We start from the raw sequence: 17192 nt of genomic DNA, 5'->3' as shown, positions 1-17192 counted from the left end.
TATTCTTGATCAAATTACTAGTTTTAAGGCATAAATTTAGTTTTGACATCATAATTGGAATTTGTTAATTTTAAAAGTATCAAAGAAGTGTACAAGTTCCTTCTCAGATCACTAGACCAACGTGAAATTCAAAATAGACTTTAAATATCTTGGCGTCTTATATTATGGTGATGTGGTATGTATGGCTACGATTGTCTCTCAATATATTATGCTTGATAATGTTACATAGGTTATGTTACATATTATATATACCAAAAAAGGCCTAAAACATTACGGTGTGACCCCTCTGGCAGATAGAATGATTGTGTTAGATCTTTTGGTTTTACACAATATTTTTAGCGGTTAAATAGATTCTCCATACTTGCTATCAAAGTTCAAAATAAACGTTCCTCCAAATTTAATAATAAAAAATGCATATTCGTTGTTTGTAGTACCACTATCTAGGACTAATCTTGGTCAAAACGCAACGTCACATTACTCACTCGCTAAATCGCAGAACATTGATTTATTCTTGCCGCTTGCTGAATATACAAATAAAATACTAAATTTACGCAAGTGATTTAGATTTTTTTTTTTTTTTTTTCAATTTTATATTTCAATATTTATAGATTTTAGTTTTTAAATTGTAAAAAATACCGTCTTATAAACATAGTAAAAATTTTGAACGCTGTGATAGCTTGGAAGTGAATTAACTCTTATCCATATTATTACTGTATTTTCGGGGTAGTATATAGGTAGTTTCGGGGGCGAGAAATCGAATTAGCTAGGTTTCAATTTAAAAAAGTAGTTTTATCCATGTTTTAATGAGAAACTGCTACAATAACAATAGAATACAAAGTTAATTTCGCAATTATATACAAGACTATAATAGCTCAGATGGGACATTGGGTGATTCGGAAAGAAGAAGACCCCGGTTCGAATCCAGATGTCCTATTGGTATTTTCTTGTTAAAGTTTTGTATCTACAGATATCTAATATATAAAATTTTTCATCTCCCTAAATGTTAAGGGTGGTCCACGGCAAATTTTTTTTTTTTCATTTTTTTGACATTTTCTCTTAAATTTTTGTTTTATTTTAAATATTTTTAAGTTTGATTATGAGTCAGCATTAAAAAATACATACAACTACAAATTTTCACCAATCTAATATCCACAGTTACATTTGTATCGCGATTTTAATAACGGCAATACAACGTTTGCTGGGTCAGCTAGTATTACATAAATAGAAAATCAACACTTTTCGTTAGCCTCGCTTCTTTTCATTTAATTTTACTACGTACATAATTAATATTAAAATACAGTTTATATGACACACATTTCTTTCAAGTTTTCTATTAAAATATCTTACTGCAATACTTACAAGATGGGGATGGGCACCAAGACCCGCTGCGCTTCCTCCAATAATTCTGGAACCGTCGAAATCCATAGCGCTCTCTGATTGCTTGATTTTCTCGGCGAGCGGGATACCAATGACATTGTGGTAGTCTGTGACAATGTCATGTTTGATCTCCCTGGCGTTGGTGGCCGCCAACAAACCGACAACTACAAGTAGGATCTTCATGATGGTTGGTGGTTGGTTCTCGTTAATGATTCTATTGTTCTAACAATGCACTATTTATACTAATGTGTTATCTTTCTATTAGCCTAATATCATGACTAGAAGATTAAATTATCGGAATAAATTTCGAAGTATTCAAATAGTTATAGTAAGTGAGCCCATGATGATAACTTGGGAGTTGTTTGAGGCTCAAGGTGAAGTGTTTTATATTTGAGAGATTAGATGTTAGTATGTAAAAAAAATCACATAAATCAACCCATTTTCTGGTGGTACTTACAGGCTTCAAATAATATAAAATTATTGCTGTGGAAAAATAATTCACACCTTGTTGAGATGATTTGTGTTCATAATATTATAGAGATAGCTTATCATACAATCAAACCACTTAATACCAAAAGGAAAACCAACCATCAGAAAAGGAAAACTCCTTTCTATGTGTCAATAAGATCATGACATGAATCATTTATGGAAATGCTTGTGTGTGGAAATGTGTGTGTGCCTGTTTGTCCCTAATTATTTACCACTCTAGGTAACTTAACCGTTAATAATAAATAATAAAATAATTCGTACTCAAAAGTTAACATCATTAGTTGCTACTCGTATGGTCAGTTTATTTTTAAATAGACACTATGGATGGCAGTTCTAAATAGCCTTTTCAGAATACATGCATATCTAGGCCACCTGCCAAAAGATACTGACCTCGGCCTTGTTACGCTAATGTTACGCTAAAGGAAAGTAAAAATATATAAATTTAAATCTAACCCACGGCTATATGACGAGTGCTGATGGTCAAAAATATAGCACTTTGCAATCAAGGGCGGTGTAGTGACCTAACACTAGAGCTTGCGTTTTGTATTTGTTGGTGTTGGTGTAGGTGTTAGTGTTGGTGATCATCATCACGATCGTGATGGTGATGTCGTCTTCTGCGACTTTGAATATTGGATGAATGAATTTGGAAAATTGAATGGTGCTGCAACTGTACGGTACGGCAGGCAATATAAATGAGTTTAGCTTTGTTTTGAGTAATATAGTGTATATTATTACTGCTTATGAACTGTTAAAGGAACAAGATTGTGGTTCTTTCTGTCATTAAAACCACAATTTACCTACAATTATAAGGTGAATAAAATAAATTATATCATATATTAATATTTATTATGTACTATTCCTTTTTTTTTAATTATTACTATGATAAAAATAATTTGTAATTTAATTATTTTATTAATTAGTTGTATTTTTTTTATTTAAAAAATTTATATTATTAGTGAAAAACAAATAGTTGATAAAAAGTTCCGTCAAAGCCATATTCTTATATCGATAAATATTCATGTGATAAGCGCGGAATGCTTCGTATGACCTTCTGAACATCTTCTGGAATTCACTCCTGTTCCTCAATCAGCGCTCCAGTGAGCTGCTTCAGTGTTTGAGGTGTATTGGTATTGGTAAAGGGCTCCTGTTTCCGCAATTAGACCGCTTAATTGGGTCCATTTTGCGTGCAGTGTTGGCCAGTCATTCCAACCAGCCCAGCTCCTTCCAGAAGTTCAGAACACTCCTGGGGTGTTCGCAGACTTCCTGGAGCGACCTAGTGTTCGACATTCTCTCACCGTGCAGTCCACAATATCAGATGACGCGCATGTGTCAGAAATTCATCATTTAGAGTGTTTGAGGTGTAACAGGACGCTTCAGCGTGACGTGCCTCTCTAGCAAGTCCCAAATGTGTCCGTAAAATGTGTAATATCAATGATAAATTTCATGTTTATTTTATTTGAAAAACTTACAGTGTTTCTATAACCTAATTACTAGTAATTTCATAGTGACACCATTTAAAAGTTTTTACATATTTACATAAACATATACAAAGTTTGACGGACAAATGGCGGTGGGACAGTTAAGTCCTCGAATGGCCACCACGTACCGGAAGACGCAGTGTTGGTGATCCTCCCCACAAGATTATCGATAGAGACCGATGATCTGGTCAAGATCGCTGGAATACATTGGATCACTGATCGTCGTTGAGATCTTTGGGGAGGCCTCTTTCCAGCAGTGGATGTCTTCCGGCTGATGAGGAAGCATATACATTTGTAACCCGATCAGAATCAAAACTATATATTACATAATATGTTAAAGATTACGTTTCTACACAACAAGTATAGATTATTGAAAAGATTATATCCAATAATCAGAAATCAGATTACTATCATACTATCAGCAATAATATAAAGTACTTTATTTTTTTAATCGATCTATAACTATATTTCAATTCCTCATCACTGATTTTTTACCATATAGACTTACTCTTCAACTCTAAAGAAAATATGGGAACAAAATTGTAAAATCTATAATTAATAATAATCCTTTATTGATTCCAACTATCTTTAAACACATATTATCTTAAGACGCGTATATAAAAGTTTTGTTACTGGAATCCCACTATAAGTATAGGGCACCTCCAGCTTACCACCTCCCTCTTCTGTGCTTTACCTCTCCATTCTTTTCCTGCCTTTTTTATTATTTCGTCAACCTATCTCTTGGGTGGCTTCTTTTTCTTTTGTCAGATGGTCGTTTCCAAATTATCTTTTCAAGTGTCCACCTTTTGTCCATGAATCTCGCCACATAACCTGCCCAACGCCACTTTTGTGTTAGAGCGTACTTAAGAGCATCCGTTGTCCTTTTCCTAATGTTTTCAATACTAATATTTTGAATTTTTCTTATTTTCAACAGACTCTTATCCATCGCTTTCTACGCTACTTTTGTTTTTTTATTTTTTGCTGTATTTCCACGTTTGACGTATATCAGAGTTGGTAGAATGCAGGTGTCCATAACAATCTTTTTAAATACTTTTAAAATTTCTTTTTAGCGCCAGAAATTTTTGGAGTACAACAACCCTAAAACTTTGCGTTTTACTTTTTCCTCCTCAGTGCTATCTTCAAATGATAATAATTTTCTTAGATAACTATAGCTAGTATTGCAGTGGTTTTCCAAGCAAACTGATTTTAATATTTTTGCTGTTTGTCATAATAATTATTAGGTAGTCACCTAAATTTTCACGATTCATTTTGAGACCGACCTTCTCACTCTCTACATTTAAGGAATTATCATTTTTAATCGAGATTTTCACTTGTTTCAGCAAACAATACGATATCATCGGTGATCTGTGTATTTTACATTGGCGTATGTCTGTGCCAACAATATGAGTCGCTCTCTCGACTCCCAGATAGCCATACCTTCCGTATTGGATCTTCTGCTGAGAAAACATTCTGACTCCGCTCAGTATGGGGGTACCATGGACCGTCTCTTCCTTATCCATATAGATGATCTTCCTAATCGTATAGAGAAAAAACATAATGTAGTGTTGTTTGCGGACGACACTTCACTGATTTTCAAAGTGAAATATGACGAAGTGAACAATATTCTATCTGACATCGTGTACTGGTTAAGCGCAAATAACCTATTATTAAATAGCAAGAAAACAAAAAGTATAAAATTTACCGTACCAAATGTCAAAAATGTAGTCTGCTATATTTCTTGGATTCTTACTCTGGATATCAAATTACAATGGGGTCCCCATAATGAAGGATTGACGATCAGACTTAGTTCTGCAGCATACGCGAGTAGTAGGGATTCGCCGGTTCTGGCTCACAGTAGTGGGGATTCGCCGGTTCTGCCTCCCCGGTTCTGGCTTACTTGTTCGTGATGCCTATTAAAATATTACATAGATTTAAATACAAACACGCATAAACAAGCTACCTACATCTGATTTCGAAAAGATTTTAATAAATTAATGAATAACTCAATGTATAAAGAACAATGGACAATATTGAAAACAGAGTAAATGTAAAATTGTACAAGATTTAATTGCCAAGATAGAATTCCATAGTTAATCTATTTTTAAATGAAAATTTAGTTGCAGTTCAATAACGAAAAACTAAATTGTTCTTCAATAAACCTATTTAGTTGGGATTTTATATATTGAAAATTTCTAAAACTCTAATGCGATGACTTTCACTAGATAAATAAGTTTCGAAATATATTAAAATTATTGTACACTGATACTTATACTTTAATATATACATTTTTAAAGAGATATAAAACCTGATTTACTTTTGCGCTTCAAAACATCTGACAATGCAGAAAAAATATTTTGGTTTCTAAAACTCAATAATAAGAAGTTAGGCTATTTTAAAGATGGAACAAAGTTAACATATTTAATGAATTCCTAGACTTAGATCTAAATATATGCGCAAGATGTTGCGGGAAAATGCAATTTCAAATTTTATAAGTGTTACTAAGTAAGTAAATGAAAATGAATAAAGCCTATTTAAAAATAAGACTGTATATTGTTCAATGCATAAACTTACGTCAATAATGCATAATATTTTCACTCAACGAATAAATAAATTTAGTTTGTCATACCAAACGGTATATTTGAGCAAATTATATTGATACCTTAGCTTGGAGTCACCATAAAATAAAATAAATGTTATGTAAGTTTTAGTTTGAATTTTTTTTTTTTGAAAAGAATTAGAGTAGATACATCTTTTATTGAGATATGCACCCTGCATTGTGTGTGGGTGTGGAAAATCAGTTTTCGTAAATAATTTTATACCATACCATCACCTGATGCTTTGATGAAATGCAACCTTTATACAATCTCAACCGTGTCAATTAGTTTCAAGATATAACTACCTGATCTCTATAATATGTTTGGCGGAAGAAAAATCTTAAACTAATACTAAAAATAATTAATGACCCGATGAGGAAATCTGACGGTCGAATTGTTGATATATTCGCGAAAGGAAGTAATCACAGAAACTTAAGTGTAATTTCTTTATCTCAAAATTTGTTACATTAAAAAAATGACAAAGAGCTTTATCACTTAACTCAAGTTACATATTTCATAAGTCAAAGTTCGTTTTGAATAAGCTCTTATACAATAAAATTGATAAAAATCTTAATATTTCAGTAGATTACCGCAGTTATGTTTATGTTTGATCGTTTGTAAGGGTGTGTATTAGTTTTAGTTAAACTTACTACTATATTGCCTTATATCTTTGAAATTAAATATGTACTTAAAATGATGTTTTGTTTTATTGTAAGTTGTAATCCAATAACTTTTAAATACATTATTCTAAGGTAATATGAATACAATCGAGATACAGAATTATTTGAAGAAAATTGATCTCAGTATTCAAAATAATGTTTACGCAGCAAACCGATTGTCGATATACGTTGTAACGCCCTGTTATATTGTCAGCAATGTAGATAGTGAAAATAAGCCAGGCTCTCACTGGGTTGCAATACACGTTGGTGAGCAGGGTATTGGACAATACTTCAATTCATATGATCGTCCAGGTTTTACAAAGCAATTGCAGAATGTATATCTTCAATACTACAAGAGTAAAGAATTTATTTACCGCAGCATGTGTTGCGAGTACTGTTTAATGTATCTATACTTTAAGTTTAATAAGAAGAGTTGAGTGATTTCATCAAATATTTTTAAAATGATACAATCTGCAACGATGTGTTAGTATATACTTTATTTATATCATCTGTTAACTTAATAATAAACACAGCACAAAACTGTCGTTTTAATCGTAGTAACGAATGTGAGAGGTAATCTACTAATTACATCTATCACTTTCAAAGAATCGACATTGAGTCGCTCACCAATCATTAGGTTAATTACCACTGATTAGTAATGAGTATGGATCTGTTTAACTTAAAAAGCGGATCAGCGCAATCGCTCGGAAATACATCAAAACCCCCAGTTTGACACCAAACTTTTTTTTTAGTAGGCATCACGAACAAGTGAGCCAGAACCGGGGAGGCAGAACCGGCGTATCCCCACTACTGTGAGCCAGAACCGGCGAATCCCTACTACTTACGCGGTTAAAAAATTAACTGACATAGATACGGCGCGACTAGTATACTTTAGTTATTTCCATAGTATTATGTCCTATGGTATATTGCTATGGGGCAACGATGCCGATATTAATACCATTTTTGTGCTGCAGAAGAGGGATATTCGCGCTTTTTATAACCTGGGTCCTAAAGAATCATTGAGAGCAAAATTCAAAGAAATTAACATCCTTACTGTTGCTTCTCAATATATTCTTGATAATATAATGTATGTTCAAAGTCACATAATTGAATTTGCTAGAAACTGTCTTAAACCATAATGTTAACACCAGGGTCAGACATAAACTTATAATGCCTACTACTCGGCTATGTCGAGTTAGTAAGTCTTTTGTGGGGCGATGTATATGCTTTTACAACAAGATCTCAGAAAATGTTCAAAACAAAAGTATTACGTTATTCAAAAGAATTGTTAAAAAACGTTTGTGTGGTAAAGGTTACTATAACATAAATGATTTTCTTAATGATACCACAGATTGGAATTGGAGCGACCGCCCTCAGGCTATTAAATAATAAGTTTAATTGTACACTATTACTTCCATACCATTCTTCTCAGGCCTAAGGCATTCATTTTGGAATGGGTTGTTTTTTGAGTTTCAATAAGTGATGTCATATCCTATTTTGAATAAAAATATTTGAATTTGAATTTGATCGGTGGTGTTGCTATATGCTTAATACTTACGAAAAGAAGAGTGCACAGCTATCTTTTTCGATGTTGATTATAGGCTAGTTGTTATGAGCTCACAAAAGATAACTTTGCAAAACAAAATTAATATTTTTAATACTAGCTGACCCGACAGACGTTATTCTGTTCATATTTTTATATAACGCAATGGATTAGCGATATAAATTATTTTTATATAGCTTATGCTTAAACTATAGGTATAAGTAAACGTACCTAAGTAGGTACTTAAATATTGACTAACAATCCAATCATTCAATAGTATTGTCACGAGGGTGGGTCAGGGATCGGAAAGTAGTACACAGTTTAAAGGAACGAGCCTTTATTTGCGTTCACTTCCACGAACTTGCACTTCGCCGGTATGCCGCTGTTCCGGTGCCTTCAGCAGATCACCCCATACCGAACACTCGTTCTCTTCTGTGATCTCCTCACTGAATAACTTTCCACTTCTCACACGTCTTTTCACTACTACTTCTTCTCTTCCTGATTTTCCATTTCACTTTCGAGCCTGAACTAGAACTGCCGTAGGCCACGCTTTATAATGCTTATATTTTCAAAAATGGGTCTGTTCTATTTTCAAAAATGATTCCCTTCCATCTTTAAATTTAAATTGTACGAGAAATTTTCCGCTGTGCTACGAGTGTTGTTTGACAGAGCTGTCAAAATTATCAATGGCTAGAAATGACAACTCTCGTCATGTATGTCGAAGCGTTGCTATGAGACACTGCCCCCCTCCCAAGACCTGATCGTCGCGATCATCGTTCCTTCCGTAGTACTTTGCAAACCGATCAACATGTACGATTTTTGAGGGACTTCGAGGGGTACGCTGGATCCTGAGAGTCACGTAATTTATCCTTGTGATAACTTTGTATGGTCCTTCCCAACTTGGTTGAAGCTAAGGAGATTTCCCCTTTCACCTTACGGGTTGTATAATCAAACCAGAGTTCCCTTCTTCAAAACTAGGAACATTAGCTCTTCGATCGTAACGGGTTTCCATCCGTTCACTTGCACTAAGCCCATCCTATAATTTCCTCGTAGATATCATTCCGTAACTCATTCGCATACTCTGTCATACTCTTCGGAGTAAACGGTTGACAGCCTGAGAGTAAATCAAGTAAATTAGTCGTCTCGTGTATCGCGGGCTCTATACGACATGAGAAATGGTATAATGTACTCATCCCAGTTATCCTGATGACTGCCCACCTTTGACAGGTGCCGCTCCAACGTTTGTTTAAACCTCTCCACCAATCCGTCCGACAGTGGATGATATGGATATGTTCACCGCCACGTCACGGACCACTTGAAATACTTGTGACTCGAAGTTCAGCCAATTCGTGAAATAATCCACCACCACCATTATGTAACGGTTTCCAGCTTTGATGACTGGGAACGGTCCGGCTATATCCAGTGCTACTCTCTCCCACGGAGCCCTGAAATTATACAAATTCATGACTTCTCTGCTCCCAGTCTTCAGTACCTTGACAGCTTCACAACTGTTGCATTTTCGGCACCAGTCTTCCACATCATCACGGAAGTGCAACCAGTAAAATCGTTCTTATATTCTTGTGAGAGTTCTTCTTAATCCCAAATACCCGAAGAACCTTCGTGATAGGCTCTCAGGATCTCGTTCACTGGGAACGACCAGTTGCAGATGGCAATCTTCCCCTTCCGGGGTTTCCCATTCCCATCATCCACTATGAATCTTCCCTCCGTGTCAGGATATCCGAGGATAGGTGATTTACATAGTCGTTTCTTCAACTCTAAAAAAAGTGGTTCGCAATCTTCATCCCAGGAAAAGGCTCTTTTCTCATCCATCTTCCGTTGAAAGTTTTCTTCAACTTCCTCCATTTTCTTTTCACAGTGTCAATCCGGGCGATCTACTTTCCCATAGCGTCAATAAGGGCAGAGCTCTTTTGATCCACGGATAAAATATCATTCTTGAGGCCTTCATACAAGCCCCACAGCTGGTCACCTCCTTCTCACCGTACCTTGGCACCAATGGCATCTTTCCAATCCCACTTCTGACACCAATTGTCACGAGACCCACTCTCAGAAATTGGAAAGTGATACATAGCTTAAATGAACGAGCCTTTATTTGCCCTTACTTCCACGAACTTGGACTTCGCCAGTCTGCCGCTGTTCCTCTTCAGATGAGGGTACCTTCAGCAGATCACACCGAACACTCGTTCTCTTCTATCCTAACTTCACTGAATTACTTTCCACTTTTCATACTTTTCACTACTTCTTCTTCTCTTCCTTCGTTTCTTTTTCTAAAGGTGAGGAAGGTGACTAAGAGCTTTTTAGAAGTGGGAGAATCACGCTGCCGTCTTATGACGTCAGCACAATCAGGCCAGACTCGACCGGTTTAATTACCATGCTCGCAAAAAATACCGGCTTGAAGTAGCGGCCTAGTGCCGCTTTGTTTCGAAAGGTTAGTGTCGAGGTCCGAAAACCAACCCCCCACTTAACCAGGATATTACAGTGGTCCTTAAAGAGATTATACCCCAAGAGGGTAGCGGCTTAATTAATTTTCTTTGTAACAGAGCGGATATATGTTTACGTGGAAAAGGTTTATTGAATATAACTTCGATTCAAAACTTAAACTAGTACGCGAACACGACTTATGTGAGAATTGTTTACATCCGGGACATGCAGTAATTAACTGTAGATTTGGGCCTTCCTGGCATTGCAATAAAAAACATAACTCATTAAAGTCAAAAGTCAAATTCATAAATATTTTATTGACATTAAATCAAAAGATTGCTCGTCAATATCAATCACAAAAAATACAATTCAGTTACATACATAATGATTACACAAAAGTTTAAACATATACATATTTTTAAAATAATGCAATCCAGTAAAACAATACAAGGCTGAACCATAAAATCCAATAAAAAAAAAACAACTATAATACATTCAATTACATATTGTAATATCGTTTACATACTTACGTAATCATCAATACTGTTATAAGTTTGGCACTACAAATCAGCAGATTGGGATAGGATGCGTTCCTTTATTGCAGCCTACCCTTGGGGCAAGGTTTTTTTCCTTTCGGATGATCTAAGTGCCTGCACCGTTGCAGTAGATGTGATACTGCAGGGCATGGATATTTTTATACCAAGCTCCGTAGTACCGATCGGTGGCAGATCACAGCCCTGGTTCGATGCGTCAGTTAAAGCTGCATCTGACTGCAGAAAACAGGCGTATCGAACTTGGGCTGCGACGCTGGGCACAAAGAATCCGAACTGCAAAGTTCTAAAGAGGAAGTACAACTTCCAGATTTTTAAGCGGCAAATCGCCCGTGCGAAGTCTAAGCACGTCGTCAAAATCGGCGAGCAGCTTTCCAGTTACCCGACCGGAACACGCAAGTTCTGGTCGTTGTCTAAGGCTGCTCTTGGTAACTTCAACCAGCCGTCCATGCCGCCGTTGCACATGAGGAATGACACCCTGGCCCATACGACAAAAGAGAAAGCCGAGCTCCTGTGCGGTCTTTTCGCCTCCAACTCGACTCTTGACGACAACGGAAAACCACCGCCGACCATCCTGCGGTGTCAGAGCTCTATGCCTGAAGTACAGTTCAGACAGAAAACTGTTAGGCGAGCTCTGTTTTCGTTGGACGTCAGGAAGTTGAGCGGGCCGGATGGCATTTCTCCAATCGTGCTCAGAACGTGTGCCCCTGAGTTGACGCCGGTGCTAACGCGTTTATTCCGGCACTCTTATTCCAAAGGCGTAGTCCCTGACTCATGGAAGTCAGCCCTTGTCCATCCGATTCAAAAAAGGAGATAGTTGGGATCCGGCGAACTACAGGCCTATTGCTATTACCTCCCTGCTCTCCAAAATCATGGAGAGCAGCCAGCTTTTAGTATACCTAGAGGGTCACCAGTTGATCAACTACCGACAGTACGGCTTTCGCCATGGACGGTCAACAGGCGATCTTTTGGTCTATATAACACATAGATGGGCGGCGGCTATTAAAAGCAAGGGAGAAGGCCTGGCAGTTAGCCGGGATACAGCGAAGGTCTTTGATCGTGTATGTCACAAGGTACTTCTCTCAAAAATTCTGTTCAGTGGCGGATTTCGACATTGTCCTTTATTCTTTCAAGCACGATTCGTATAAATACTACCATAATATAATTAATATACATGCTCAATCTTACTGTATTGTGCACAAAAAGTTGAGGTAATTTTAACCATTATGTACGCAGTATTATTGAGTCATATTACAATTTTGAAATGACCAATCAGTACCCATACTTAGTTTAAAAAAATATTCGTTTTAACTCGTTGTGTTAAGTATTTTATTTTCAATAAGTACCTGTTTAATGTTTAAAATCAAACCACTCAATTTGGCTTAGAGCGGCAATTCGATGTGTTTGCTTTGAACTAAAATTAATACCATTACCGTTTGATTGTGTGTGTCATACTAATTTTGTCAGACTCAGGACAAAATAAATAATCTATAACCTGATATTTGAAGAAGAGTTTGCATAAAATCACAGAAATATGAATAACAACTTTATTTGTTCAAAATGTCAAGCATTATACATATTTATAGACGGGCGTTCATCCATGCGGCGAAGGAAGTGACCCTGGCGAAGCCAGCTGGAGCACCTGACTGGCATCCACGAGCAGAGCCGAAAGATGTAATACCAATCTGGAAAAAAATAATATTATGTTTACATAATATATACCTACGTCACTAAATCCATCATGTTTTATTTATCTAAATGCCATTGAGTCTATATATATAGGTCGGAGTATCAGAATATAAAAGTAATATGGCCTGTATGATTATATTCTACTCTGTGTATTGGGCTGAACTGATGGCGAATGTCATCTTTCATAGTGTGTTTGAAGTTGTCACTGTGTACGTCACTGTCGGTGACGTGATTGAAGTTAGTTACTATTGTTCATCAGTAGAGCGCTCATTGAGAAGTCGCATTCGTCTTCAAGCTAGCGCCCGCGCCGTTTGTGCGCACTGATCGACTTAAAACAACATGGAGGATATCAACACCGTGACGCCCGATTTTTGATCCAAATTAGTCTCCGAGATATATATGTATATATATATATATATATATATATATATGATATGAATAGATATGAATCTATTCTTCTATCAAAGAATAAACAATTTAGAAATATGAGGAAAGTGTATCATAGAAAGCTTACCAATCGATTGCTAGCAGATAGAGGACCACCAGAATCGCCACCACAAGTGCTAGTAGTCCCACGGGCAGTGTCAGTACAGATGGTAGAAGCGATAACTATATTAGAGGCGTAGTATCTTTCGCAGGCATTGTTGGCTATTACCATCATGGTGCCTTGTCTCTTGGATGTGTTACTAGGAATGCCTTGCTGAGCTAAAAACATATTTTTTCATTAATGTAACATAAAATATTATGAACTTTTTTTTTCCAATAATTCCTGGTAATTCCTTAAAATATCTTTATAATATTCAAAAAAGAAACTTTATAAACAACTAATGAAGTAAAATATCTAACAAAATATAGAGCGTCATGGTAATACAATCGTATCATGGTAATGATTATTCAAACAACTATGAGTGCTGTACCAATTGTATCCACTAAATTACTTTTCTACAGCTGTCATTTTATTTTGAATTATTTTTTTGATAATGTCGGCCATAGCTTACAATCTGATGTTGCACCAAACCCTGCTGCGGTCGCCCAGGTTCCAACAAATTGATTGCTTCCTGTAGCCATATTTATTCTTGCGATTATGTCTGAAAAATGAATTTTGAGTTACGTCTCAACCAACTTAGAAATTATAAAAGTGGTCCGAAGACAATATCTCGATATGATAAATAATAAATGAATACTTACTACTGTAGGTTACGGGGTTAATTCTGATAATGGCTATATCGTTATTCAGATTGTTCATATTGTAGCTGGCATGCATTTCCACTTGGTTGGTTACGATTCTGGTGCCGCCGGAGAAAAGAAAAGTTGAGCCGAGTACAACAGTGAATTGATTAGCTTGAGCACGACTGGTTCTCCAACAGTGAGCTGCTGTTACCAATCTTGTGTTAGACAGGAGAGAAGATCCGCATACTGAAGTTGCTCCAGTTGTCAGCCGGATCACGAGGCCACCCTTAAAATATTAACTTGGGGTTAAATATAGTTCAATGTAAGATAAAGTAAATTCCTTTAAAAACGTATGTTCCTTCAAGCATTAAGATTTAATATTAAAGGCGAATAGTTTAATAATAATATTGGAACATAGACCGAATTTACTGACCGAATAGATATTCGGTCAGTAAATTGTTGAAAGTATGGAGGTTGCATAACAACTGTAATTTACAATACCGATTTCTTTAGTAAGATTTCTTGAGCAGTCCGTATCTTGATCATAATTTGTCGTTGAAGAGGTTTAGATCTGGGCTAGGCGATGGACAAGCTATTGAGCCTTTAGCCTTGGTACCAAAGTAGCTCACATTTTTAAAAGCATATTGCTTAGAGATTTCAAACCATAATATAAGACAGTCTCTTGATACACTTTTGCTATAGTCTTCTCTTCTTTTTCAAAAAATTAAACTTTGTGACTCCTTGATACGACACACTTCCACCAAACCATGACTGACGGTAGATGATGACCACGTTGCTCTTTTTCTATCACTCGTCGAAGTTTTTTGGAGCTATGCGCTCATTTGTTTGTTGTAGCTCCCTTCAGTTGTGGCGTTGTTCTTATCAGTGAATAGAATAATTCTGTTTCTTAGTCTTATAGTTCATTTAAGAACTGATGTAGCTTCATGACATGTACCAAGTATTGTTGCAATATGTTATGTTATTGTGTCTCACTATGGCAAAATTCTATTCTAATTCTGTGCCTTTCACCCGCTTATCGGGACAGCAAGCATTAATTAAGGTCGAACCACTGTCCTTAAATGTAGGGTTAAGGCATGTCCTGTACATGGATGATTAAAAAGACCTGAAGCTTGGCAAGCATCAAGTACCAAGTCTTCTTTGATGATACTCGAAAAAGTCCAAGGTTTTCGGTGAGTTTTGGCTCTAACAGCATTAACAGCGTTTGTAGTTCTAACAGCACGGCCACCCTGTTTTGTTGTTGACAATGGATGTGTTAGTATAGCTATCGAAAGTACTAAATACGAACATACAACTGAAATATCTTTGACAAGATCGACGGCTCCATACCCACTTTGTGCACTACAATCTCTTTGCTAAGTGTGAAATGGCGGAGAATGGTCGAAGTTTGTTACATAAACATTTTCCAAAATTGTATTTAAAAAAATCAAATTTTTATGGTTGCTATTTTCTTAAAAATATATATCAATAATTTATAATAATAAAAAACTAAAACTTAATATGGTAAATATTATCCTGTCTATTCTGCTTCGCTTTTGTTTGTATTCACCAAGATTGTTAGTCTCTTTCACCAAGTTTCTTTGACTCCAAAAAGGGTTTGGGAATCTTAAAATTTCAGAACTCTTAAAGATTAATTGGGATTAATCTTCCTGGATGAGAGCTTGATAACTTTGTATGTTTTATTTTTGCTTTTTCCTTTGAAACCATTAGCGTTCTACTTAGGTATTCAAAGTAGTAAACATTTAAGATTATTAAGTTATATTCACCGATCTAATACTAGGATATATTTTTGATCAAATTCATCATGATGAAATTTGTTATATATTAATGTATAACTATACATTCAGAGAGATAGAGTTTTATATTGGGAAATTTTACAAGTATCAGAAAAGTCTACAAGTTCCTTCTCTGATCACTAGACCAACGTGAAATTTAAAATAACCTTTATAAATATCTTGGCGTCTTATATTATGATGATGTGGTATGTATGGCTACGATTGTCTCTCAATATATTATGCTTGATAATGTTACATAGGTTATGTTACATATTATATATACCAAAAAAGGCCTTAAACATAACGATGTGATCCCACTGGCAGATAGAAGGATTGTGTTAGATCTTTTGGTTTTACACAATATTTTTAGCGGTTACATAGATTCTCCATACTTGCTATCAAAATTTAAAATAAACGTTCCTCCAAATTTAATAAGAAAAAATGCCTATTCGTTGTTTGTAGTGCCAATATCTGGGATTAATCTGGGTCAAAACGCAACTATTTCTAGGCTCTGTAGGTCACATAACTCACTCGCCAAATCGCATTGATTTATTCTTGCCGCTTGCTGAATATACCTACAATGAAAATAATAAATTTACACAAGTGATATAGATTTTTTTTTCAATTTTATATTTCAATATTTATAGATTTTAGTTTTTAAATTGTTAAAAATACCGTCTTATAAACGTAGTAATAATTTTGAATGCTGTGGTAGCTTGTAAGTGACATAACTCTTATCCATATTATTACTGTATTTTCGGGGTAGTATACAGGTAGTTTCGGGGGCGAGAAATAGATCTAGCTAGGTTTCAATTTAAAAAAAAATAGTTTTATCCATGGTATAATGAGAAACTGCAACAATAAGAATAGAATACATAGTTTAATTTGGCAACTATATACAAGACTATAATAGCTCAGATTGGATTGGACATTGGGTGATCCGGAAAGCAGAAGACCCCGGTTCGAATCCAGATGTCCTATTGGTATTTTCTTGTTAATGTTTTGTACCTTCTTAAAAATCCGAGCAGGGCTCGGTCGTACTGATATATTATATAAATAGAAAATCAACACGTTTCGTTACCCTCGCTTCTTTTCATTTAATTTTACTATGTATATAATTAATATTAAAATACAGTTTATATGACACACATTTCTTTTTAAGTATTCTATTAAAATATCTTACTGCAATACTTACAAGATGGGGATGGGCACCAAGACCCGCTGCGCTTCCTCCAATAATTCTGGAACCGTCGAAATCCATAGCGCTCTCTGATTGCTTGATTTTCTCGGCGAGCGGGATACCAATGACATTGTGGTAGTCTGTGACAATGTCATGTTTGATCTCCCTGGCGTTGGTGGCCGCCAACAAACCGACAACTACAAGTAGGATCTTCATGATGGTTGGTGGTT

The 17192-nt window shown here is 35.7% G+C and overlaps 3 protein-coding genes across 7 annotated transcripts in view; 1 reads left to right on the top strand and 2 right to left on the bottom strand.

Moving 5' to 3' along the window:
• LOC126965914 (collagenase-like) overlaps window positions 1-1574 on the bottom strand; it is a 16113-nt gene extending 14539 nt beyond the window's left edge. For all 3 annotated transcript variants that reach the window (XM_050809701.1, XM_050809698.1, XM_050809700.1), the window contains exon 1: window positions 1360-1574. In XM_050809701.1, the coding sequence (XP_050665658.1) occupies window positions 1360-1560 (201 nt within the window). In that variant the 5' untranslated portion in view covers window positions 1561-1574. The remainder of the gene's footprint in view (window positions 1-1359) is intronic.
• The window catches only part of LOC126965899 (hemicentin-1), a 561675-nt gene that overhangs the window by 461314 nt on the left and 83169 nt on the right, over window positions 1-17192 (top strand). The gene's annotated exons all lie outside the window — the stretch shown is intronic.
• Window positions 1-17192, bottom strand: part of LOC126965915 (collagenase-like) — a 20308-nt gene extending 3116 nt beyond the window's left edge. Inside the window, exons 1-5 of one of the 3 annotated variants that reach the window (XM_050809702.1) lie at window positions 16978-17192; window positions 14008-14275; window positions 13818-13907; window positions 13334-13524; window positions 12664-12815 (exon numbers count right to left, since the gene is read on the bottom strand). In XM_050809702.1, the coding sequence (XP_050665659.1) occupies window positions 12711-12815; window positions 13334-13524; window positions 13818-13907; window positions 14008-14275; window positions 16978-17178 (855 nt within the window). In that variant the 5' untranslated portion in view covers window positions 17179-17192 and the 3' untranslated portion in view covers window positions 12664-12710. Of the gene's footprint in view, window positions 1-12663; window positions 12816-13333; window positions 13525-13817; window positions 13908-14007; window positions 14276-16977 lie in introns of those variants that run through there. The other 2 variants (XM_050809704.1, XM_050809703.1) reach the window with 2 other exon arrangements.

Source organism: Leptidea sinapis, chromosome 9 (assembly GCF_905404315.1).
Source record: "Leptidea sinapis chromosome 9, ilLepSina1.1, whole genome shotgun sequence".
NCBI classification, from domain to species: domain Eukaryota; kingdom Metazoa; phylum Arthropoda; class Insecta; order Lepidoptera; family Pieridae; genus Leptidea; species Leptidea sinapis.
This window is presented reverse-complemented; position numbering and strand designations above follow the sequence as displayed.